At 42.7% G+C, this 25,058-nt stretch overlaps 3 protein-coding genes and 1 pseudogene across 6 annotated transcripts in view; 3 read left to right on the top strand and 1 right to left on the bottom strand.

Annotated features, from left to right (window-relative positions):
• Positions 1-1,533, top strand: part of RHPN2 (rhophilin Rho GTPase binding protein 2) — a 60,572-nt gene extending 59,039 nt beyond the window's left edge. Inside the window, exon 15 of the mRNA XM_025914603.2 lies at positions 178-1,533. Within this exon, the coding sequence (XP_025770388.1) occupies positions 178-438 (261 nt within the window). The 3' untranslated portion in view covers positions 439-1,533. The remainder of the gene's footprint in view (positions 1-177) is intronic.
• A 469-nt stretch (positions 1,534-2,002) lies between these two features.
• Positions 2,003-9,676, bottom strand: FAAP24 (FA core complex associated protein 24). Of its 4 annotated transcripts, none has more exons than XM_086689586.1 (5): positions 9,609-9,676; positions 9,168-9,286; positions 8,914-9,053; positions 8,576-8,728; positions 2,003-2,905 (listed from the first exon to the last, which is right to left on the bottom strand). In XM_086689586.1, the coding sequence occupies exons 2-5, from the start codon at positions 9,271-9,273 to the stop codon at positions 2,657-2,659; spliced, it is 648 nt and encodes a 215-aa protein (XP_086545712.1). In that variant the 5' UTR covers positions 9,274-9,286; positions 9,609-9,676; the 3' UTR covers positions 2,003-2,656. The 4 variants fall into 4 exon arrangements, with proteins under 4 accessions (XP_086545712.1, XP_025770488.1, XP_086545711.1 ...); XM_025914703.2 differs by having other exon boundaries at positions 9,496-9,659; XM_086689585.1 differs by having other exon boundaries at positions 9,513-9,659.
• A 216-nt stretch (positions 9,677-9,892) lies between these two features.
• The window catches only part of CEP89 (centrosomal protein 89), a 73,210-nt gene continuing 58,044 nt past the window's right edge, over positions 9,893-25,058 (top strand). Inside the window, exons 1-4 of the mRNA XM_025914782.2 lie at positions 9,893-10,049; positions 12,332-12,438; positions 18,842-19,000; positions 22,656-22,836. Of these exons, the coding sequence (XP_025770567.2) occupies positions 10,011-10,049; positions 12,332-12,438; positions 18,842-19,000; positions 22,656-22,836 (486 nt within the window). The 5' untranslated portion in view covers positions 9,893-10,010. The remainder of the gene's footprint in view (positions 10,050-12,331; positions 12,439-18,841; positions 19,001-22,655; positions 22,837-25,058) is intronic.
• On the top strand, positions 13,594-14,920 carry LOC147573511 (transcription factor BTF3 homolog 4 pseudogene; annotated as a pseudogene).

Below are 25,058 nucleotides of genomic sequence, written 5' to 3'. Positions count from 1 at the left end.
AAATGAATCGTTCCTGTTTTTAAGAACCTAATCCTATGTAAGTGTTAGTCACCTGGGTTTCAGAATTACATCAGCTTAATTGTTGAGAAGATGCCGTAAGAGCAGAATTTTGCCATCAATTGTTTAGCAGCTATCTGGAGGATTTCTAACACCATTTTTCTTCTTTCCTATGCGCAGCATAATAAGTGTGCGACATACTCTGTGGGCATGCAGAAAACCTACTCTATGATCTGCTTAGCCATAGACGATGATGACAAAACTGATAAAACCAAGAAAATCTCGAAGAAGCTTTCTTTTTTGAGTTGGGGCACCAACAAGAACAGACAGAAGTCAGCCAGCACCTTGTGCCTCCCGTCGGTTGGGGTTGCGAGGCCTCAGGTCAAGAAGAAGCTCCCCTCGCCCTTCAGCCTTCTCAACTCGGATAGTTCTCTGTACTAACGTGAGCAAACAGAAACGTTCAGGCTCCTAACGCCAACGTCTCTGGTGCTGACCACGCCTTCCTATTTGTGCCACAATAGAAAGTGTCTCAATATTCGCAAATCTCCTTTTCTCACCGGGTAAACTTACAACGGTAGGTCTTCGTGAATGCAAGTCACAAGAAACCTCTAGAAATTTCGGGGGGGGTGTCACCGTATTGCTGCAAGTTATTTATTATATAAAGTATTGTAAATAGAACAGCGCTGAAAATACGGCTATTTTTAATGGCTACAGTTACAGCTTGTTGTTACTATCTGAATTAAAGGGGGTTACCTCTATTGCTGTCCTACTTGTCATCGTGTGCAGGCTTAGGTAATAGATCATTCCTTAACTCAGAATTCAGATGACCCCCCCAATTAGGGCAGGTCAAGGGATTATAATGATTGACTAAGGTAATATAACTCAGAAGTATTCCAAACAACTGCTTCCTAAGGGGAATTTGTGAATCTGAAATGACAAGATTTTATGATTATTTCTACGTAATATGAATGCTATTTCCAGATAAAGTCTAGTGCCAAATTTGTCACAACTTACTAGACAAAAACAAACCGCACAATCTGGGAGCATTGTTGCTTCTAGTTTGATGTCATTAACCAGCTGCTAACACGGTAGCAGTGTTAGACGGGGATGCTATCTACAAGGTAGACGATATACTGTTTGATACTCAAAACATTTTTCTGTTTGTTTAAAGTAGGAAGTACATAATTGTATATTTTAAGAGTCTAAGATGGGTTGGAAACATTTTATCAGGTAAAGGTGTAAATGATTCTAGTTTAAATCTCTGTTTGACCTGTTTTTACCCGTCTATCTCTCTTGCTCACAAGTTGGATGACACCGTGATTCTAGTAAGATTCACGGTTGACATAGTTTAAGTTCTATAGCTAAAAAAAAAAAAAAAAGCATTGAAATCTATTTTTGAGAATTAATAAGAACTTAAATATTTTCTAGTGTGCAATATCAAAAGGGAAGCAACCACATTTGGGAAAGTGTATCTATCCACTGCTGTTAGGGCCATTTTTGTATAAATATTTAAATAAACATATTCATTTGCCTGAATTAATGTTTTTAAAATTTTTTCCCACTTATATTTCACTCCTCTTTCAAACAGTTTCTACCCTAATGCACAAAACTTTCCTGTTGTTCGTCTTTTTTTTTTAAATAATGACTGACACCACAAAACAGGATTTAGGGAGCTTTCAGGTTATCTCAGCATCTTTGAAAACATATGTGCATCTTTAATTGCATTTATTTTTTGAGTGGCTGATTGTACCTTTTGATCACCACCACTAGCTCTCCTCTCTGGATGCATCTGCCCCTGCCATTTTCCTTTATATCTTCCCACTGTTGGGCTATACATTTGCAAACACATTCTTTACCCCTCTCATACACACTGGCTTTTTATCTTTAAAAGGGACTTCCAAACTCCAGGCTGTGTTCAGAAGGCATGCTCCGTGGCTATAAACAAACTGTAGCTACCAGGAAGGGGGAAGGAGGGTGGGAGGGAGGGGAAAGGAAGGAAAAAAAAGGCAGTACAACTGTTTGTTTACACTGGCAGCACCCTCAAAACATAGTGATATTAAGACTAGACTGGAAGAACACTGGGCCTGTCACCAGGAACAAGAGGCTTATGGTACACAGCATAGTGCTTCATTGTAGGTTTGTTTCCTTTAGAAGGTCACTTCTACCTTCTGAAACTTGATTAGACTTTTCCATGCTAGACAAGATCAAGGTTATATGTTAAAATCTGCCCAGGCTGGCTTTTTGCTGAATTTGAGAGTCCCAATTTAAACTCTTTTAGGAAGATCCCCATGGGCTCTCTTGCTCTCTCTCTCTCTCTCTCTTTTTTTAAAGACTTTATTTTTAAGTACTCTCTACATCCAACATGGGACTCGAACTCACAACCCTGAGATCAGGATTGGCATGCTCTACCCGTGAGCCAGCCAGGTGCCCCCCAGTGGGCCCTCTTTCACTAGCAGGATGAGAGCCGTGCTACCTAGAGCCCACTAACTCCACTATCTTAAACGCCTGAACCCAGAGAACAGGGCAGGGCAACTGGCAGCTTCCATTCAGGCCTCACCTCATTTTTCATTAGTTGCAGTGAAAGGAGATTTCTTTGTTCTCAACTTTTAAATATGCAAAGAAAACAAGATGCTGTAGCTCCTGGCTGCGGGAAGAGCCGTCACCTGGGCTGTGTGAAGAAGGCATGAATGTGCTGTGCCACTGCCTGTCCCACCACTGGCTCTAGTTCTCTGATGGAAGCATTACTGAGTTGCTGGATACTTGGGAACTTCTGAAGCAGAAGAGGGGCTTTAACTTTTCCAACTCCTGGGATCTGCTGCACAGTTCGAAGGAGGGATAGCTCAGGCATCAGAGTCCGTTTCTTACTGAGGAAAGGGTTCTTACTGGGCTCTTTGGTTTGTTCTTGAACCTAATCAGAAAGTAAAGGAAAAGCATGTGAGCACCCTCTAGAGGACTGGCAATTCTCTTAAAGGTTGACAGAAATTTAGTTTTACTTTTTTTCCATTTGGTTCAGTTTGACTTACCACTACAAATGTTTTCATATACCACAAATCTAATTTTTCAGACATAAAAGATTATTTTTGCAAATTTTTTTTTTTTTGAGAGAGAGAAAGAACACAAGCAGGGGAGGGGACAACAAGAGAAGGAGAGAGAGAATCCCAAGCAGGGTCCACACTGCCAGCACAAAGCTTGACACGGGGCTTGAACTCATGAACCATGAGATCATGACCTGAGCTGAAATCGAGTCTGATACTTAACCGACTGAGCGACCCAGGCGCCCCAGAAAAATTACTGAAAGATCAACCATATTGAGTACACAAAGGAGTAAGAGATAAAAATTTATTAAAATTTAAACTTTCAGGGGGAGGAGCCAAGATGGCAGAACAGCATGGGAAGTTTTTTGTATGTCTTGCGTCCATGAAATACAGCCAGACCAACACTGAACCATCCTGCACACCTAGAAAACTGATCTGAGGATTAACAGAACAATCTGCACAACCTGAACCACAGAATTCAGCAGTACTCACTCTAAACATCAATGGACTCAATGCTCCAATCAAAAGACATAGGGTAACAGAATGCATAAGAAAACAAGATCCATCTCTGCTGTTTACAAGAGACCCACTTTAGACCTAAAGACACCTTCAGATTAAAAGTAAGGGGATGGAGATCTATCTATCATGCTAATGGTCAACAAAAGAAAGCCAGAGTAGCCATACTTCTATCAAGACAATCTAGACTTTCAAATAAAGACTGTATCAAGTGATGAAGAAGGGCATTATATCATAATTAAGGGGTCTATCCACCAAGAAAACCTAACAATTGTAAACATTTATGCACCAAATGTGGAAGCACCCAAATATATAAATCAATTAATCACAAACATAACGAAACTCATCGATAGTAATACCATAATGGTAGGAGACTTCAACACCCGACTCACAGCAATGGACAGATCATCTAATCAAAAAATCAACAAGGAACCAATGGCTTTGAGTGACACACTGGACCAGATGGACTTAACAGATATATTCAGAACATTTCATCCTAAAGCAGCAGAATATATATTCTTCTCCAGTGCACATGGAACGTTCTCCAGAATAGACCACATATACTGGGACACAAATCAGCCCTCAGCAAGTACAAAAAGATCGAGATTATACCGTGTATATTTTCAGACCACAACGCTATGAAACTTGAAATCAACCACAAGAAAAAATTTGGAAAGGTAACAAATACTGGAGACTAAAGAACGTCCTACTAAAGAATGAATGGGCCAACCAAGAAGTTAAAGAGGAAATTAAAAAGTTCATGGAAGCCAGTGAAAATGATAACACCACAACCCAAAACTTCTGGGACGCAGGAAAGGTAGTCATATGAGAAATAGCAATCCAGGCCTTTCTAAAGAAGGAGGAAAGATCTCAGATATACAACCTAACCTTATGCCTTAAAGAACTGGAAAAAGAACAGCAAATAAAACCCAAAACCAGCAGAAAACAGGAAATAATAAAGGTTAGAGCAGAAATTAATGCTATCAAAACCAAAAAAACAGTGAAACAGATCAATGAAACCAGAAGCTGGTTCTCTGAAAGAATTAACAAAATTGATAAACCACTAGCCAGTTTGATCAAAAAGAAAAAGGAAAGGACCCAAATAAAATCAAGAATGAAAGAGAAGAGATCACAACCAACACAGCAGAAATAAAAACAATAATAAGAGAATATTATGAGCAATTATATGCCAATAAAATGGGCAATCTGGAAGAAATGGACAAATTCCTAGAGACCTATACACTACCAAAACTGAAACAGGAAGAAATAGAAAATTTGAACAGACCCATAACCAGGAAAGAAATTGAATTAGTAATCAAAAATCTCCCAAAAAACAAGAGTCTAGGGCCAGATGGCTTCCCAGGGGAATTCTACCAAACATTTAAGAAAGAGTTAACACTTATTCTCTTGAAGCTGTTCCAAAAAATAGAAATGGAAGGAAAACTTCGACTCTTTCTATGAGGCCAGCATTACCTTGATTCCAAAACCAGACTGAGACCCCACTAAAAAGGAGAACTACAGACCAATTTCCCTGATGAACATGGATGCAAAAATCCTCAACAAGATATCAGCCAACTGGATCCAACAATACATTAAAAAAATTATTCACCACGACCAACTGGGATTTATGCCTGGGATGCAGGGCTGGTTCAGTATCTGCAAAACAATTCACATGATTCATCACATCAGTAAAAGAAAGGACAAGAACCATATGATCCTCTCAATAGATGCAGAGAAAGCATTCGACAAAATACAGCATCCTTTGTTGATAAAACCCCTCAAGAAAGCAGGGATAGAAAGATCATACCTTGAGTTCATATATGAACGGCCCAATGCTAATATCATCCTCAATGGGGAAAAACTGAGAACTTTCCCCCTAAGGTCAGGAACAAGACAGGGATGTCCACTCTAGCCACTGTTATTCAACATAGTATTGGAAGTCTTAGCCTCTGCAATCAGACAACACAAAGAAATAAAAGGCATCCAAATCAGCCAGGACGAGGTCAAACTTTCACTCTTTGCAGATGACATGATACTCTATATGGAAAACCCAAAATTTTCCACCAAAAAACTGCTAGAACTGATTCATGAATTCAGCAAAGTTGCAGGATATATAAAAGCAATGCACAGAAATCAGTTGCATTCCTATTCACCAACAATGAAGCAACAGAAAGAGAAATCAAGGAATCGATCCCATTTACAATTGCACCAAAAACATATCTAGGAATAAATGTAACCAAAGAGGTGAAAAATCTATACACTGAAAACTATAGAAAGCTTATGAAAGAAACTGAACAAGACACAAAAAAATGGAAAAAGATTCCATGTTACTGGATAGGAAGAATAAATATTGTTAAAATGTCAATACTACCCAAAGCAATCTACATATTCAATGCAATCCCTATCAAAATAACACCAGCATTCTTCACAGAGCTAGAACAAATAATCCCAAAATTTGTATGGAACCAGAAAAGACCCCGAATAGCCAAAGCAATCTTGAAAAAGAAAACCAAAGTAGGAGGCATCACAATCCTGGACTTCAAGCTATACTACAAAGCTGTAATCATCAAGACAGTACGGTACTGGCACAAGAACAGACACTTGGATCAATGGAACAGAATAGTGAACCCTGATATGGACCCACAAACATATGGCCACCTAATCTTTGAGGAAGCAGAAATATCCAATGGAATATCCAGTGGAATAAAGCTGTCTTTATTCCATTTTGTCTCTTCAGCAAGTGGTGCTGGCAAAACTGGACAGCGACATGCAGAAGAATGAACCTGGACCACTTTCTTACACCATACACAAAAATAAACTCAAAATGGATGAAAGACCTCAATGTAAGACAGGAAGCCATCAAAATCCTTGAGGAGAAAGCAGGCAAAAACCTCTTTGATCTTGGCCGCAGCACGTTCTTACTCAACACGTCTCCAGAGGCAAGGGAAACAAAAGCAAAAATGAACTACTGGGACCTCATCAAAATAAAAAGTTTCTGCACAGCAAAGGAAACAATCAGCAAAACTAAAAGGCAACTGAAAGAATGGGAGAAGATACTTGCAAATGACATATCAGATAAAGGGTTAGTATCCAAAATCTATAAAGAACTTATCAAACTCAACACCCAAAAAACAAATAACCCAGTGAAGAAATGGGCAAAAGACATGAATAGACACTTCTCAAAAGAAGACATCCAGATGGCCAACCAACACATGAAAAAATGCTCCGCATCACACATCATCAGGGAAATACAAATCAGAACCACAATGAGATACCACCTCACAGCAGTCAGAATGGCTAACATTAACAACTCGGCAACAAGAGATGTTGTTGGTGCAGCCACTCTGGAAAACAGTATGGGCGTTCCTCAAAAAACTAAAAATAGAACTACCCTATGACCCAGCAATTGCACTACTAGGTATTTATCCACGGGATACAGGTGTGCTGTTTCGAAGGGACACATGCACCCCCATGTTTATAGCAGCACTATCAACAATAGCCAAAGTATGGAAAGAGCCCAAATGTCCATCAATGGATGAACACACTGGAGTATTACTTGGCAATCAAAAAGAATGAAATCTTGCCATTTGCAACTACTTGGATGGAACTGGAGGGTATTATGCTAAGTGCAATTAGTCAGAGAAAGACAAATATGTGACTTCACTCATATGAGGACTTTAAGAGACCAAACAGATGAACATAAGGGAAGGGAAACAAAAGTAATATAAAAACAGGGAGGGGGACAAAACAGAAGAGACTTAAATATGGAGAACAAACAGAGGGTTCCTGGAGGGGTTGTGGGAGGGGGGATGAACTAAATGGGTAAGGCGCATTAAGGAATCTACTCCTGAAATCATTGTTGCACTATATGCTAATTTGGATGTAAATTAAAAAAAAAAAATTAAATTAAAAAAACTTAAACTTTCAGAATGCTTAGGATAAAGCAATGAAAACATACTCTTGAGGAGCTCAAACATCTTCCTATCGTTCACTAATAAACGATTCAGTTGTATGGGATTAAATTAAACCTAAACTGGACCTGCTTGATACAGGACCGGGAGAAATCTTGTCTGTCAAAGAAGAAACCCAGTCTTCAGTTAGCAATGGATACAGGAAGGCAGACAATAGCATCCCATCAAGGGAAGAACAATGAAGGAGGGCATGTGGCACAGATGGAAGAGGGCTCTGTGAACTACACAGGGCTGCCTACATTATTTCAATTCGGTTCTCAACCCTGGCTACACATCAAAAGGGAAATTTAAAATCACTGACACAACAAAAATTGATGCTCAGGACCCACCCTGACATTCTGATTTTTAATTGGTCTGAAGTAAGGCTCATGTATCACTGTTTTTAAAAACTTTCCCAGGAGGAGTGCCTGGGTGGCTCAGTTGGTTAAATGTCTGACTTTGGCTCAGGTCATGATCTCACGTTCATGGGTTGAGCACACCCATCATGCTGTCTGCCAAAAGCTGGGAGCCTGCAGTGTCTCCCTCTCTCTCTCTGTCCTTCCCCTGCTTGTGCACTATCAAAAATAAATAAATGTTAGAAAACAATTTTTTTTTAAGTTTCCCAGGAAATTCTTGGGCGCCTGGGTGGCTCGGTTACACGTGGGACTTCGGCTCAGGTCATGATCTCACAGTTTGTGAGTTCAAGCCCTGCACAGGGCTCTCTGCAGTCAGCACAGAGTCCGCTTTGGATTCTGTCTCAAAAAATAAATAAACATTAAAAGCTTCCCAGGAAATTCTAAAGTACAGCCAAGTCGAAATAGTACAGCCAAGCTGAATAATCAGGGAGGACAATGGAGAACCAGGCTTAAAAAAAAAAAAAAAAAAAAAAAAAAGGAAAAAAAAAAAAGGATCATGTGGTTCTGGCTGCAGTTGACCAAGGGTGAATAAGGATTCCTTTAGACTGGAATGATGGATGGCAACCGTAACAAGTGCAGCACCTAGAGTAAAAGATCCAGGAAGGTCAGGTGATCGTCTGTAAGGCAGCGTTCCTGCAGAGAAGTGGGAATCAGTACTTACTAACTGGATAATAAGGCAGGACGCTTCCATCTGGCTGGTCACTGGAAGCAACACCATCCCAAGGTCCAGCACAGTAAACTTCTGTATGGCCGAGAAGTACTGTTCACTCATCTGCGTTTTCTCAACGATCACGATCCCTTGAAGATTACTGGACTTCAGAGGAAGAAAAGAACAGTAAACCACTGTGTAACAAAACTACCTTGGGAGTTTAAGAAAACTACCAGTCCAAGAGTGCTTGGAATGGCCAATGGTTTTATATAAATTATTCCAAAGGAGGGGGGTGGGGGAGGCAGGTGGAAGTCAATTTTCAATTTCAGCTTCTTCCATTCAGTACTTACATTTCTAACCTGAACGAGCCTCTTTCTGTAGCCATTTCCTGCCACCAAATCAGCTTCGGTGACATAAAGAATGCAAGATCTGCTTGACACGTAAAAATCTACCGGTGTCAGGCCATCCTCAAAAACGATTTTAATTTTCCCTTAGAACATAGACAAGAAAAATGACTTCCGTGAGCGCTGGGCGAAAGGCGACAGTAGGTAGGGCGTTTTTAAAAAGTTTAGAAGAGGGCTTTTGCACAGGGCAGCCCACCGACCTTGCATCCCCTGCAGGAGCTTCGATCCGCGCCATTTCGTGTTGGCCACAATATGCCCAAAAGGCACGTGCATGGGACCTGTGCCCTCAGGCGCGTTCCTAGCCATCGGCTGTCTCGATCTGATCAAAACAAAACAAAACAAAACAAAACAAAAACAGAAGACGGAATTTGAGCTGGCTTTCCTGCACACGGCCCCACGTTCCACTGAAAGCCGGGACCTCTTTGGCAGAAGCCCATCTGCACTGTTCTTTAAAAGACTGGATTATTTCCCAAAATCTAAAACCCAGGAGATTCCTGTCTTGGTAGCCGCCTCCCTCAATCCAGTCACCTGCTGGGTCCTGATACTCCCGCTCCGTCTGGGTGGTGGCTCCTCAGTCCGGTCCTGGGCGGGGGCCGAGCCCAGCTAGACCCCACCTCAACCACAGCCAGAGGATCCGGCACCTTTACTTGCTGCGCGCCACTTCCGGGTTCCCTTCGGTGAGCGGACCAGTTTTTCATCCTGCCCGCCCTCCGCCTCCCACGGCGTCGGATAAGCTATGGCGTCAAAGATCGACATCTGATCCGACCAATAACAGAACGGACTACGCACTGTTTCCACCCCGGAGAGCATTTGAACGGGGACGACTGGTTGCCAAGAGCGACGGGTGCGGAGTAACCTTGGCTATGATTGGTCGAAGAGAAAGCAAAGCCAATGGAGGATGACTTTGTTGCAAAGTGCATTGCGTAGAAATAGCGTCTGAGGCTAGGCCCGCGGGAGGGGCACAAGTTTTAGGGAGCGGCCCTCGCTTGTGAAGGTATCTGCACGTCCATCCAGCCCTGGTCCGGCCCCTCCCCGCAGCAAGGATGCTCCTGGGGTTTCGCAAAGGCCGCAAGAGCCAGTTTGTAAGTAGACCCCGGGAGCTTGGAGTTAAGAGGGAACGGCTTGGGATTGGCCTGAGGTTGAAGCCAGGTAGCAGCACTAAAGGAAATGGTTTTCCTTTCGAGAAGCCCTGATTTTTTTGTGTTCGAAAGCATCCTCTATCCCAGGGTCGGCCTCAGTCAGACCGGAGTCGCCTTGTCTCCCATGCAACTTTTGCTCCGGTGTCTGGGAGCACTCCTGCCGGCACAGACCTACTCTACTACTGAAAATCCCCCAATGGGAAGTCGTTCTTAAGATTCCTCCCTCCACTCCCCACCGCGCACACCCATCAGCCAAGTTCCATAGATTCCACCCACCAAACATATCTTCTGGCTGCTGTTTCCGCCTCCACCCCGGTTTCCAGCATTTATCTGGACCGCTGCAGCAGCTCCTCGCTATTTCTCTGTTTCCAGTCTTGCTCTTCATCTAGGTCTGTTCTCCACCAGGCAGCCAGAGGCGTTCTTTTAAAACGGACATCTGATCGTGCTAACTGCCCTCCTTAAAACCCATTGCTCCTCATCCTTTCCGCCGCTCTCCCCACCCCGTCCCCCCTCGCTCCCCCCCGCCCCTGCACGCTCCAGCCATTTCTTCTGTTCCTTCAGGCCTTTGCCTTTGCTGTTCCTTCTGCCTGGAATGCTTCCCTCCAAAACTTATCACTCTGTCAGTGTAGGCTCATACTCCCAATTTCATGCCTACCACTGCCTGATTAGTCTTTCAAGGGACCAATTTCAGTGGGTGCTCCTCGCTAGGGCACAGGTTCTCCTTAGTCACATATAAAAACTCTTAAGTGGGAACAATCCCCACTCTTACTACCAGCCCATTCTTCTAGCCTCCCCTTCTCAGAGGCTTCTGCATTTGCTGTATTCCAGCAAACTGGATTATTTGTTATTTCTAGAACACAGCCACTAATGTCTTGCTTCTTTCCATTGTTCATGCTGTTCCCTATTCCTAGAATACTTTTCCATCTCACTTCCCACATGTGAGAGCAATGGCCATCTTTGATGACCCAATCTAAATGCCTCTGTGATTTTCTCCAATGGGAAGAGGTCCCCTTGCTGACCTCCAGACCTGAAGGAGCCCTTCCCTCCCTGTGCCGCCGCAGCACCAAATTTGTCTTTACCTTTCCCTTGGCACGTCCCATAATTCTCTGTTACATAATAAGTACTTGGGTGCCTTCCCTGTACACTCTATTACCTTGAGGATGAAGACAAGTTTTCTTCATTGCAGTCCTGGTGTTTCACCTCTAGTAGGTGTGAATGAATGACTAGTGCCTAGAAAGTGAAGACTGGGTTATACTCAGAAACTTCTGGGGGTGCCTTGGTGGCTCACTTGGTTAAGTGTCCAACTCTGATTTCGGCTCAGGTCATGATCTCATGGTTCCTGAGTTCAAGCCCCACATCGGGCTCTGCACCGCCAGTGCTTGGGAGTCTCTCTTTCTCTCCTGTCTCTCTGCCCCTACCCCACTGGCTCTGTCTCTCTCTCAAAATAAATAAATAAACCTAAAAAAAAAAAAAAACCTTCTGAATAATTGCCAGTTGTCTAAAGCCAGATTCTCTGATTTTCATTGTGCATAGGAACTAGTTTTCATTATTCTGCATCTTTTTAAAATTTTTTTTTAATTTTATGTTTATTTTTGAGAGAGAGAGACAGAGAGAGACAGAGCATGAGCAGGGGAGGGGCAGAGAGAGAGGGAGACACAGAATCTGAAGCAGGCTCCAGGCTCTGAGCTGTCAGCACAGAGCCTGACGTGGGGCTCGAACCCATGAATGGTGAGATTGTGAGTCAAAAGTCGGATGCTTAACCGACTGAGCCACCCAGGTGCCCCCAATTACTCTGCATCTTTGAGATAAACTAAAATCTTTCATAAGCTTCTACCAGATGTTGAGTAAGGAGGGAAGTGCTTGAGTTCCAGGGTGATAAAAACAAGAAGATTGCCTGCTCTCAAGAAGCTTCCATTCCGCGGGGGGCAGTAAGTGAGGGACTAGAGTCATCGGGGGTCATGCTGTGAGACAAGTGGAGTTCTAGAGAATGATTCTGAGGGATTGTCAGGGAGGCCCCTCTGAGAAGGGAAAGACAAGAGGACCCCACAATGGGCAGCTGCAGTATATTCTCTGGGTGGGCATGCTTACCTGGCCAGGTGGGTTCCTGGTGGGATTTGATCCCTGGGTGGCCAGTGCAGGTGTCTTCTCTTAGGCCCAAGGAGGGGTGGTGACGGGACCCGGGCGATCCCATACACCAGTGACCCAGCCAGGTTTCATTTGTGCAGAAACACATCATCCATGGCCTCCTACCTGCAGCCAGCATCGCACCGAAGCCAGCTGTGCCCCGCACACCTCCTCCCCGCAGTCCCAACCCTTCTCCAGAGAGACCAAGGTGAGTCTCAGGTGAGCAGGCATTGAGGTCACTCTTGTGCCCAGCTGCCAAGTGGTAAGTCCTGGAACTGTTGAAACTGGTAAGAAAATCACAAGTAGGTCCATTAGATTCATGTCCTTCAAAGTGTTTATCATGGTTCCATAATGAAGCACTTAATATGGTTTCTGTGGGATGATGGTCTATCCTTTTCAAGTGCATGGAGTTCGGACATTTCATAATTGAATGCAATTAGTATTTTTCCAAATATAAAGCTTTAAAGCCCAAGCTCATAGGATACTGAAAGGAATTTGAATTATGCACATAATTATTCTTTTGAAGCACAAGTTTGCCTTTTAAAAGAACTGATTTTGGGGGCGCCTGGGTGGCTCAGTCTGTTAAGCATCCGGCTCTTGGTTTTGGCTCAGGTCGTGATCTCACAGTTCATGAGTTCGAGCCCTCATTGGGCTCTGCACTGATAACATGGAGCCTGCTTGGGATATTCTCTTTCTCTCTCTGTCCCTCCTCCGCTCGTGTACTCTCTCTGTCTCAAAATAAATAAATAAACATTAAAAAAATAAATAAAAGAGCTGGTTTTGGGGAAAGAAGGAGAAATGTGTTCACTCTCCAGGGCCTAGGATTCCCCCATTTCCAGTGCTTCTAACACCAGAGAACTGATTTTCTTTTATACCTAAGACCCCTGCCTGTGCCTTCTAAGGGTTTAGACACAGGAGAATTTTAGACTATTTTTTGTCCCTAAAAAACGTGAATACGTGGCTTGGCTTTCCAGTGAATCGGCAGTGAGAACCTTTGTTTGAGTGTTCCTTGAAACTAGAATATTGTATGCCTGGTGAGAAAAAACACTTTGAAATATTTTTAGTGTTTGTTTCTTCCTTAAGTACCATGTTGTTAACACGAGTAGCCATTTATTAGTGTTTACTCTTGCCGAGGACTGTTGCAGGTGCTTCAAAAGCATTATTTCATTCCATCCTCAACAAGGCTTTGGCACATTTGGCATATGTCTACATCTTTTAAAAATTAAAGAATGGCGTTCAGATTAAACTTAGGTGTTACTGTGCTTCACATGTAGTGTTACAGTGAAGTAAGCAGTTGTTACTGTTGTCGTACATTTTAATTTTTTTTTAAGTTTATTTATTTTGGGGGGGCAGGAGAGGGACAGAGAGAGAGGGAGAGAGAGAATCCCAAGCGCTGTCAGCACAGAGCCCAGTGCGGGGCTCAGACTCACCAAACTGCAAGATCATGACCTGAGCCGAAATCAAGAGTTGGACACTTAACCTACTGAGCCACCACCCAGGCACCCCAGTGATACATTTTTAAATCTATGTTATAGATATAATCTGTGTTATGAGCCCCGCAATATATATATGTTATAGATTTAATCTGTGTTATAAGCCCCGCAATATATTATTACTATTTTTGCCTTAAACAGTCTTTTATCTTTATTAAATCGGTTTTATTGAGGTGTAATGAACATTTAATAAACGGTACACATATGACGTGTTTACACGCACAAAACCATCATTGCAGGAGGCAGCCATCTTGCTCTTGCCGCGTGCTGTTGTTGGGACCCTCCCGGCTTCAGGTTTACCAACAGCATGAATCAAGAAAAGTTAGCCAAACTTCAGGCTCAGGTCCGGATAGGGGGCAAGGGTACAGCTCGCAGAAAGAAGAAGGTGGTACATAGAACAGCTACGGCTGATGAGAAAAAACTTCAGAGTTCTCTAAAAAAACTGGCTGTGAATAATATAGCTGGTGTTGAAGAGGTGAACATGATTAAAGACGATGGATGGGACAGTTATTCATTTCAACAATCCCAAAGTCCAAGCTTCCCTTTCTGCTAACACCTTTGCAATTACTGGTCATGCAGAAGCCAAACCAATCACAGAAATGCTTCCTGGAATATTAAGTCAGCTTGGTGCTGACAGCTTAAAAAGTCTTAGGAAGTTAGCTGAACAGTTCCCTCGGCAAGTGTTGGATAGCAAAGCACCAAAACCAGAAGACATTGATGAGGAGGAGGATGATATTCCAGATCTCGTAGAAAATTTTGATGAGGCATCAAAGAATGAAGCTAACTAAAAAATTTTTCCTGGTGTTTGGAAGCTGGCATGGACTAGATTTAACAAATCAGCTATGTGGTTCCAAAGTTTTACAGACATGGAGAACACCAATTGTTACTAGTTCGGTAATATAAATATTTTGTATATTAATAATGCTGTTTGTTCAGCATTTTTCGGTCATTTGGTTTTGCATTTTGCACTTCCTCCCAGGATCTGTTCTTTTGGTCAAAATACGAAGTATTGGTGCAGATTGAGGGTGTCTTGGTGTTTGATTCTCAGTTTTTTGTTTTGTTTTTTGTTGGAGTATTTTTGGTGTGTGTATGTGTATGTATGCGTGTGGGTATGTGTGTATACAGTGGAGAGCAAATTGGAAAACAGTTCTATTTATCCTCCTTCTTCCCCCAGTAGAAATAAAACAAATCTTTACATTTGAAAAAAAAAAAAAAACCATCATTGCAATCAAGATAATAAATATATCCATGGTCCCCTAAGGTTCCCTCATGCCCCTTTGTGATTCCTCCCTCCTTGTCCTCCTCTCTCACATCCCCTGCCTCTGCCCAAACTACCCTCACCCCCGAGCCCAGGCAGCCACTGCTCTGCTTTCTGTCACATGAGGTTAGTCTGCATTTTCTAGAATTCTATATACATGGAATTACACAAGATAATCATGCCAGCTTCTTTGATTCAGCATGATTATTTTGAGATTCACCCATATTGTCGTGAAAATCAGTAATCCATGCTTTTCATTGCTGAGTAGTGTTCCATGACATGAATGATAAATGTGTCACAGTTTGTTTCTCCATTTGCCTGTGGAGGGATATTTGAGTTGTTTTAGGGTTTTATTATTGTAGAAATAAAGGTGCTGTGAACATTGGTGCACAAATCTTTGGTTTCCCACATATGCTTTCATTTTTCTCGGATAAATACCCAGGAGTAGAAGAGGTGGGTCATGTACTAGGTATATATTTATTAAGTAACTGTCACTGTATCTTCCAAAGTTTTTATTTAATTTGTGTTCTGACCAGTATTGTATGAGTTCCAGTTGCTTCACATCCTCACCAGCACTTACTTTGGTCAGTCGTGTGTGTGTGTGTGTGTGTGTGTGTGTGTGTGGTTTTATACATTCACTTTGACATTGGTTCTAACTCGTATTGCCCGTTTACAGGATTTTGAAAGTGGCGAAAAGTGCATAGATAACAATGTATAGAGCTTGTTTGTTTGGTGAATCTGCGTCCTCCTTATGCTTTCCGGATGGCCATATACTGATCTGGAATGGGCCATTTCTTCTTATTCCTTGGCCCGGGCAGCTCTGTTGTGCCTGGAGTCCATGCGCACATCTGAAGTTCCCAATGCCCTCTTTGCAATTGTCTGGATCTTTTCTGTCCAAGGGGGCATATCTTTTGAAGCTCACTCCACAGATGCACTGGTGAATGTTGGTGGGGTGATCTCCAGTCGCTGCCTCCTGGATGCAGAGTGGCCCTTCTCACCAGCCCCCTTTGTGGGACCCATTCTGCCAGGCGTGGGTTGGAAAGGAAGAACATGAGGGATTGTCTTGGCCAATCTTTTAAATTTTGGACATTCTAATGGGTGTGTAGTAGTATCCAATTGTGGTGGGGTTTTTTGTTTTTTTGTTTTTTGGGTTTTTTTTTTTTTTTTTTGTATTTCTTTGATAATCAAGGTTGTTGAGCATCTTTTCATGTGCATTTGTCATTTGTATATCTTCTCTGGTGGAGCTTCTGTTCACCTCTTGTGCCCACTATTAAAAACTGGGTTGTTTGTGTTCCTCTTACTGTGTTTCAAGAGTTCTTTAAATTTTTTTTTATTAGTTTTCTTCATTTTTGAGAGGCAGAGAGAGACACCACGTGTAGGAGAGGGGCGGAGAGAGAGGGAGACACAGAATCGGAAGTAGGCTCCAGGCTCTGAGCTGTCAGCACAGAGCCTGACGCGGGGCTCGAACTCACAAGCTGTGAGATCATGACCTGAGCTGAAGTCAGACGCTCAACCAACTGAGCCACCCAGACGCCCCTCAAGAGTTCTTTATATATTCTGGATGCAAGTCCTTTACCAAATAAGAGGTTTGCAGATATTTTCTTCCCATACGTGGCTTGTCTTTTCGTTCTCTTAACAATGTCTTTCAAAGAGCACAAGGCTGGGGTGCCAGTTGGTTAAGTGTCTGACTCTTGATTTCGGCTCAGGTCAGGATCTCATGGTTTGTGAGAATGAGTCCCACGTCAGGCTCTGCACCAACATCGGGAGCCTGGTTGGGATTCTCTCTCTCCCTCTGCCTCTTCCCTGCTCTCTCACACTCCCTCTCCCTCTCTCTTTCTCTCTCTCAAAATAAATAAATAAACATTAAAAAAATAAAGAGTAGAAGTTTCTAAGTTTTTATGAAGTTTGTCATATCAATTTTTTTCTGTTACAAATCATAATTTCCGTGTCATATCTAAGAAATCTTTGCCTACCTGAACGCCACAAAGATTTTCTGCTATATTTTGTTCTAGAAGTTTTATAGTTTGGGCCTTTACCTTTAAGCCTATAATTCAGTTTGAGTTTAGTTTTGAATATGGTGTAGAAGATACAGATTCAAGTTCATTTTTTTGCATGTGGATATCCAGTCGTTCCAGCATCATTTGATGAAAAGGCATTATTGTATTCGTTATCTACTGTTGTGTAACAAATTACACCAAAACTCAGTGGCTTAAAATGTAAACAATAGCATTTTTAATTCCACATCTCATGATGCTCTTTTCTTTTTTAAATTAATTTCTCTTTTCTGTGTTTCATTTTGGATATTTTCTCTTGTTTTGCTTTCAACTTTACTAATCTTCTCTTCTGCAGTGGGTAATCTGCTGTCCATCTCACCCAGTGTAATTTTCAGCTTATGAAATTCAAGTCTTTTTTAATAATCTCCCGTGTTTCAGGGCACCTGGGTGGCTCAGTCGGTTAAGCGTCCCAACTTCAGCTGAGGTCGTGATCTCACAGTTCGTGAGTTTGAGCCCTGCATCTGGCTCTCTGCTGTCAGCACAGAGCCCACTTCAGGTTCCTCTGTTCCCCTCTCTCTGCCTCTCCCCTACTGGTTCTCTCTCAACAAAAATAAACTTAATAAAAGTAATCTCCCATGTTTCTACTTAGGTTTTTGAACACATGGAATCTAGTTCTAACAACTGTCTTTGTAGTCCTTCTCTGCTAATTCTAACATGTGTTCAGTTCTGAATGGGTTTCTATTCTTCTCATCATTTAGGGTCATGTTTTTCTGTCTCTTTGCATGCCTCGTTATCCTGGATTAGACACTGTTCTGAGTTTCGCCTTGTTGTGTGCTGGACGTTTTTGTATTCTGACAAATCTTCTGGAATTTTGTTCTGGGATACAGTAAAGTTACTTGGAGACTGGTTTGATCTTCTAGGTCTTGTTTTTATGATTCATTAGGTACAGCCTGAAGCAGTGCTCAATCTAGGGCTAATTATTCCCTGAGGCAAGACCTTTCTAGGTACTGTCCCCAGCGTCCTGTAGATTAATAATTCTTTCCCATCTGTCTGGTGGGAACAGGCACTGTCCCCAGCCATGCGTAAGCACCTGGCACTGATCCTCTAATCGTTGTGGATGGTTCTTCCCCCAGGCTTGGATAGTTTCCTCATATTCCCACACTGAGGAATATTTTGTGAACGCTCAGGGGGCTGTCTGCAGATTTCCGGAGCTCTCTGTTTAGCTCTCTCCTTTCCAATACTCTGTCCTGCGAATTCTGTCTGCTGTGCTGTTCCCGGATGCTCACCTCCGTCTCCACAACTCAAGAGGTCCGCCTGGCTGCAATTCAGTTCTACCTCCCTGTGCCGTGACCTGGAAATTCTCTCAGGAATTAAGCTGACATAACTGTAAATCTGTTGTTTTGTTTTGCTTTCTCAAGTGGGAGGGTAAACCCATTGCTCTGTCTTTCCAGCATTGCAGTTTTGAATAATTTGCAAGTATTTTTAAAATGCCTTTTGAAATCTTTTTTATCTTATTCTATCTCCCTGTTTTGTTTTGTTTTTCCATTCTGATCTTCCATTTTAATAGGAAACTGCTTGAGTATAGATTCTCTGGATTAGAGACCTGGACCCATCTCCTGTGAGCTAGGAAATCTTGGGCAAGTCATTTATATTTTATGAGAAAATGGAGATGACAGTAATATCTGTTGGCGTGATAATGGAATGAGGTTGTCTGATGGCACATAACAGACGACAGGCGCGTGGTCCGTAAATAACGCACTAAACGTAGAATAGAAGGTCAACCTTCCTTCATTCTTACGTCCTGTCATCAGCCTTCAGCTTGCAGGTTTGAGTGTCACCTTCTCACTGGGATGTTTTTGTCCCTAGGTCTGCCCTGGCTGCAGTCATCCTCACAACAAGCCTGACAGGCCGGACCGTTGCCATTCCTCAGCCTCGTCAGAGATCCCTGTCTGAGAGTGACGCGACCTCTGTGGACAAGGACAGTTTCATCGAGCCCTATGCCACCGCCTCAGAGCTGAGGCTTCAGTAAGGACCATATTGCTGGCTCTCACTTTTCTCCGGGTGGAGGAGAAACAGCTCGCGTGCGCGTGTGGTTATGACTGGAGCTTAGTACTCAGGTTTTCGTCACCAGTGTCAGAGGGACACTGTCCTGGGACGTTGATTGCTTTCGAATCATATCAGAATTTTCTCTAGAGTGGCTCTTGTTCAGTTATGGCTTGTGAAAGCCCTGGTTGTTTTCATGGATGCACAGAGCCAGTGAATTCAGTGCTGCCTTTCGCCCTTCACGGACTCTCTCTGTGCCACAACCTAGATGGCGAGAGTTGTCACCCACCGCTTCTCATGTGTCTTCTCTCTGGGCGTTCACACTGATTTTACCTTCATTGGCACCTATGGCCCTTTAAGCATCATTTTCTCTGGTGCTTGTACTGGATGAGAGCCAGCATGGGGCTGGGGGGTTTCCTCCTGAGGCAGAGAGCGTCGAGGACAGAGCTGAGGAAGGTACAGGAGCGCCTGGGGATGGCTCAAGGGTTTGCGGGGGATGGTCGGTGTGGGGCTGGAATGAGCTTTCAAGACAGAGAAGAGGGAGCATAACACCCGTGAACAGCTGAAGGAAGATGTTTGTGGCTGGGGGCACTCGGGTAAAGTGGGGAGTCATTCAAGATGCCCTGGAGGGGTGGGCAGGGGCCAACCTGGTGATACGTTAGGGGTCCTGTTCTGAGGTTTGGTGTCCCCCTCCCGCCACCGACCCAGGAGCCACAGGAAGAAAGACACTGAGGGCTTTAAGGGCTTATGAGGTGGGGTTGGGGATACATGACCAGATTTGCCTTTTATCTGTCTTGTTTCTTCAATTTTGTTTTTGGAAGTTTTTCTGCGTACCAAATACCGTATATTTCTGATGTAGTAAGATCTATCAGTCTTTGTAGTTTCTGGCGGTATTGTGAAATCTAGAAAGATCTTTCCTATTATATAAATGCTCACTTCCTTCCTTCCTTCCTTCTAGGACATGTTTATGTTTTTGGTTTTTACATTTTAATCTTGACTTCATTTTGAGATGTTTGAATGTAGCCTGTATTTCTCCTGGTAAGAATTAGCCAAATAAGAACTAAAGATGAGGAAATGATCCTAAGCTTCACTAAAAAGAATAAGCAGGGGCGCCTGGGTGGCGCAGTCGGTTAAGCGTCCGACTTCAGCCAGGTCACGATCTCGCGGTCCGTGAGTTCGAGCCCCGCGTCGGGCTCTGGGCTGATGGCTCAGAGCCTGGAGCCTGTTTCTGATTCTGTGTCTCCCTCTCTCTCTGCCCCTCCCCCGTTCATGCTCTGTCTCTCTCTGTCCCAAAAATAAATAAACGTTGAAAAAAAAATTTAAAAAAAAAAAAAAAAAAAAAAAAGAATAAGCAGATAAGACCATCAGAGGAAATCCAGAAAGGAAGAATATGACTGTGGGGAAGGGCTAGATTAGCCACATCATACTTGATTTTTTTCTAAGTTTATTTTTATTTATTTTGACAGGGAGATAGAGAGTGAGTGGGGGAGGGGCAGAGAGCGAGGGAGATCGAATCCCAAGCAGGCTCTGCCCTGTCAGCACAGAGGCCTCCTTGGGGCTCACATTCACAAACCATGAGATCATGACCTGAGCTGAAGTCCAGAGTCGGACGCTTAACCGACCGAGCCACCCAGGTGCCCAACCACATCACATGCGTACTTGAATTAGTGAAAACAGGACTGGTTCCATGATGGAGAAGTGCACGTGGATGCCCTAGGGCACCCTGGTGTTTGCCTGTGACTGTGTCATAAAGGCAGCCCCACAGAGCAAGGGGAAGGAAAGGATTCGAAGGTACAGTGATTAGCAATGGTAGAAAAAAAAAAAATCAGCCTCGAGCCTTGCCTAGTTCACAGCCCAAACAAATTCCTGTTAAATGAAAGGATTAATCTGTGCACACACATACATAAGACCACGAAATCCTATGCCAATCTTGCCAAACCTTTCAGAAGGAGATGCCTGCCTACTATGCACTTCTAAACTAATAATTTAGAAGGTAAAAAAAAATGTTGTTTAATCATCTGTACGTTAAAAAAATTTACATAGCCTGGGGCGCCTGGTGGCTCTGTCGGTTAAGCGTCCGACTTCAGCTCAGGTCATGATCTCGCAGTCCGTGAGTTTGAGCCCCGCGTCGGGCTCTGGGCTGATGGCTCAGAGCCTGGAGCCTGCTTCCGATTCTGTGTCTCCCTCTCTCTCTGCCCCTCCCCCGTTCATGCTCTGTCTCTCTCTGTCTCAAAAATAAATAAACGTTATAAAAAAAAAAATTAAAAAAAAAAATTTACATATCCACAATGGAATTAATAGAAAAAATATTTGCAGTAAATAAAAAGTCAGGATTTTATATTTATAGATAAAAAAATAATTTCAAATTGTAATGGACATACTAGAAGCAAAGTATATGAATATATATATAATATATATGTATAATTAAATAATTAATATAATTAAATGTATATTGATTAAATATACATTTAATTATATATAATATAATTAAATATATTAATATACATTTAATTATGTATAATATAATTAATATAATTTATATATAATATAATTTAATTATATTAATTATATATATATATTTAAACTAGAAGCAAAGTATATAAAACCTATATATGGAAATGTATTGTTTCAGTTAGAAATGCAGATTTATACAATGAGGTTTAACTTCTTTTGGCCAGTTTTGGAAAATTGTTACTAATGTAGTCCCAGGTTGGGGAGTTGATTGGTGAAATGATTTTGCGCAGTAAGCTTGTAGACCCAGCAAATAATCATACCATTTGATTCAACAGTCTACCATACGGTTATTTGATTCATAAGACTAATGCTAAATACGGAAGAGATTATCGGCACATAGATGATCATTCCAGAATTATTTATAATAGTGAAAATTGGTGGGTGGAGGGGTGGTGGTGGTGGTGCCTGACTGGATCAGTCAGTAGAGCATGCTGACTCCAGATCTTGGGGTCGTGAGTTCGAGCCCCACATTGGGTGTAGAGCTCACTAAACAAACAAACAAGCAAACAAACAAACCAACAGTGAAAATTGGGGGAAAAAACCCCTAAGTATAGGGAGTAGCTGACTAAACTGGGGTACCTACATGAGTCTTACCTTTTAACATTTTGACTTTAAAAACATGTTGCCAGTGAGGCAAATCATATATGTATGCAGTGATAGGAACTATAAAAACCTAGGTAGGAAACTAGAAATGCTAAGAGTGTACAAAGAGATGGACTAGTGGGTGACTTCCTCCTTTAGCTTCTGTATATTTTGTAATGTAGTTGTAATAATTTTTTTTAATTTTTTTTTTAACGTTTATTTATTTTTGAGACAGAGAGAGAGCATGAACAGGGTAGGGTCAGAGAGAGAGGGAGATACAGAATTGAAACAGGCTCCACCCAGGCTCTGAGCTGTCAGCTCAGAGCCCGACGCGGGGCTCGAACTCGCGGACCGCGAGATCGTGACCTGAGCTGAAGTCAGACGCTTAACCGACTGAGCCACCCAGGCGCCCCCGTAGTTGTAATAATTTTATGGCAGGGACTTGGAGGTAGGGCATCTAACACGTGTCTATATACCAATGTGAAACGTTAAGTGGCTTGCTTGCTTGTTTGTTTATTTCGCTCTCAACATTGTAATACAGACCAAATTGGCAGAATGAGACAAGAAGAACTTCTTTGCCGTCCTTTGAAATGCTGGGCTACGGGGAGGAGGATTCCGACACACACCTGTCGTCCAGCTGCATGGACTCGGCTGATGTCGGCACCCGCAGGGAAGAGGGAGGTCTCGGGGAGGCTGTGTATGCCGTGCCCCACAGAAATCAGGTATTTGTCACATTCCAGAATTTCTTCTGCACCTTGACGTTAACTTACCGTAAATTGTGTAGATTAGGAAGGATTTGCTTTTCTCTCTTTTGTATTGGCTTTTGTTTGGGGGCTATTTCTCTTAACGTGGGTAGTCTCATTTTTGATCTGGTTGGGCTACAATCTCCAACTCTTTCCTTTATCGTCCAAAGACAGGTCCTCCAGAGGCAAAAATAATCATCTTCACATTCTTAATGTAGATTTCCATCCAGTGCTAGAAAGCAAAGCCTGCTCTTTTCCCTGTCCGCCCCCCTGCCCAAGCTACTTTTCCGATCACTTCTCCAGTGTCGCCACGCATGTTGCAGCCTTTCTTTAAATTCATGCGTGACAAGAGGAACATCGCCATTTGTCTCTGTAGTAGCTGGCATCTGAGCGCTTACCATGTCTGAGTCTCTGTTCCAAGCTCTTGTGTGCACATATCCCCACTGCCTCAGTGAAGTAGATTGCATTTATGGCACCATCACACAGTGGGAACTGAGGCACAGAGGCTGAAGGGCCCCGTTCCTCCACCACTGCCCGAGCTGCTCTGGTTTCAACTCCAGAGTTTGGGGAACTGGATGGTGCCATTTCCTTCGTGGCAAAAGATAGCACTGTAATCTCTTTTTCTTTTCTCTTTTTCACTGTCACTATGACATGTGTTCAGAGTGACTGTATATACAGATTTGCAGCATCAGATTATATTCATATTGATTATATTTCTATGGATTGTGCCCCACTGTACTGAATCACATGTTCAGTGGCCCTAGGGAGCTCATTTGGAGGAATCCTTATGTGGGCATTTCATGAACTAACTATCACTTGCTAACATAGGCAGACTGTAACATGCGGAGGGAGGTTTCTCTACAGCAAGGAGTCCCGGAGCAGGCAGCTGGCTGCTGAGCCCAGAGGAGATTCTGCTGCGGGGTTCCACAAGGCCCAGGGGAGGTCCCACTGCCCCTCAGTCTGCATGCTCTCAGGCCAGCATTTTGCACTGAGGTTACAGCTAGAGTTGTATCACTCAACTATTTGGGGAAGTGAAGCTTGCTACCCCGTTTCCCATAGAAAAGAGATTATAGCGACCCAGGCAACCTTCTGTGTCCTTAGCAAGACAGATGTTTTATTCTGTAGGCACATCTGGCATGGCTGCTTCAGGACCCATGGGCAATAGGGAAATAATTGTTTTAATTTAAAATTTGAAGACTAGAGCAAGTCAGCTAGCAATAATCAAGAGTTGGTGAGGATATAGAGGAACCATCTAGTTCTGACAGGTGTGTGCATTGGTACCATGACTTCAGAAAGCTGTTTGACATTTCAGTTTATATTAAAGCTGAACAATGTGCATTTTCTATAGCTACCAGCAAGGAAAAAAATTGAAAAGTAGAAAGTAATATAACACATTAGTGTTCTCATTCTCCAGAATGATCAAGTAATGCCATCTTATCTTTTCTTGTTTCAAATTTTTTAAAAAGAAATGAAATTACAGTTAGGGTTGAAATCTTCTTTGTCTCCCTCCCTGGAAGGCCATCTGCTCTTGGATTTGGAATACATTCTCAAAGTCTGTGCTTTTATTCTTTATTTTATTCTCTAAATAAGCGTCAGCACACAAATACAGTACAATTCTTTTCTTATAGCAAATAGGTCACCATACTAAACCAGTCATTCCGTCTCCCAAGCTTTTTTCACTCAGCGTTACAGTTTTGAGATAAATCCACCTTAATTTTTTTATCTACATACCTACCGATGAACACTTGGGTTATTATTTCCTCGCACGTTTGGTACATGCACCTATGTGTGCTGGGTCACACTAGATATTGTCAGATTGTTCTCCAAAGCAGTTGTTTTTTTTTTGCTTTTGCCTTCCCACCAGCAGCATATGCATGCCCGTCACCATGTTTCTGTACGTCCCAGCCAACAGGAAAGCCTTCCCTACACAGCCCAGGAACCAGAGATGGAGTGTTAGGAACTGATCGCAATTGCAAAGGGTCATCATAGTCCATATATTGTCCTGGCCGGTTGCAGATGGCAGCAATGAAAGGGCCCTTTAAGCTGGAAAGGGATCTCAATTTCCCACAGACTTACAATTAGGTAGGTGGGGGAGGGTTGCAGGGGCTAGACAATAGGTGGAGAAAGACACGTTGACATTTTCTGAGCATTTAATGTATGCTAGGCAGCTTATATGTACCATCTCATTTACTTCACACCCT

This window comes from Puma concolor, chromosome E2 (assembly GCF_028749965.1).
Source record: "Puma concolor isolate L17-30 chromosome E2, mPumCon1.1.hap2, whole genome shotgun sequence".
NCBI classification, from domain to species: domain Eukaryota; kingdom Metazoa; phylum Chordata; class Mammalia; order Carnivora; family Felidae; genus Puma; species Puma concolor.
Note: the sequence above shows the minus strand (reverse complement) of the source record. Positions and strands in the feature narration are given on the sequence as shown.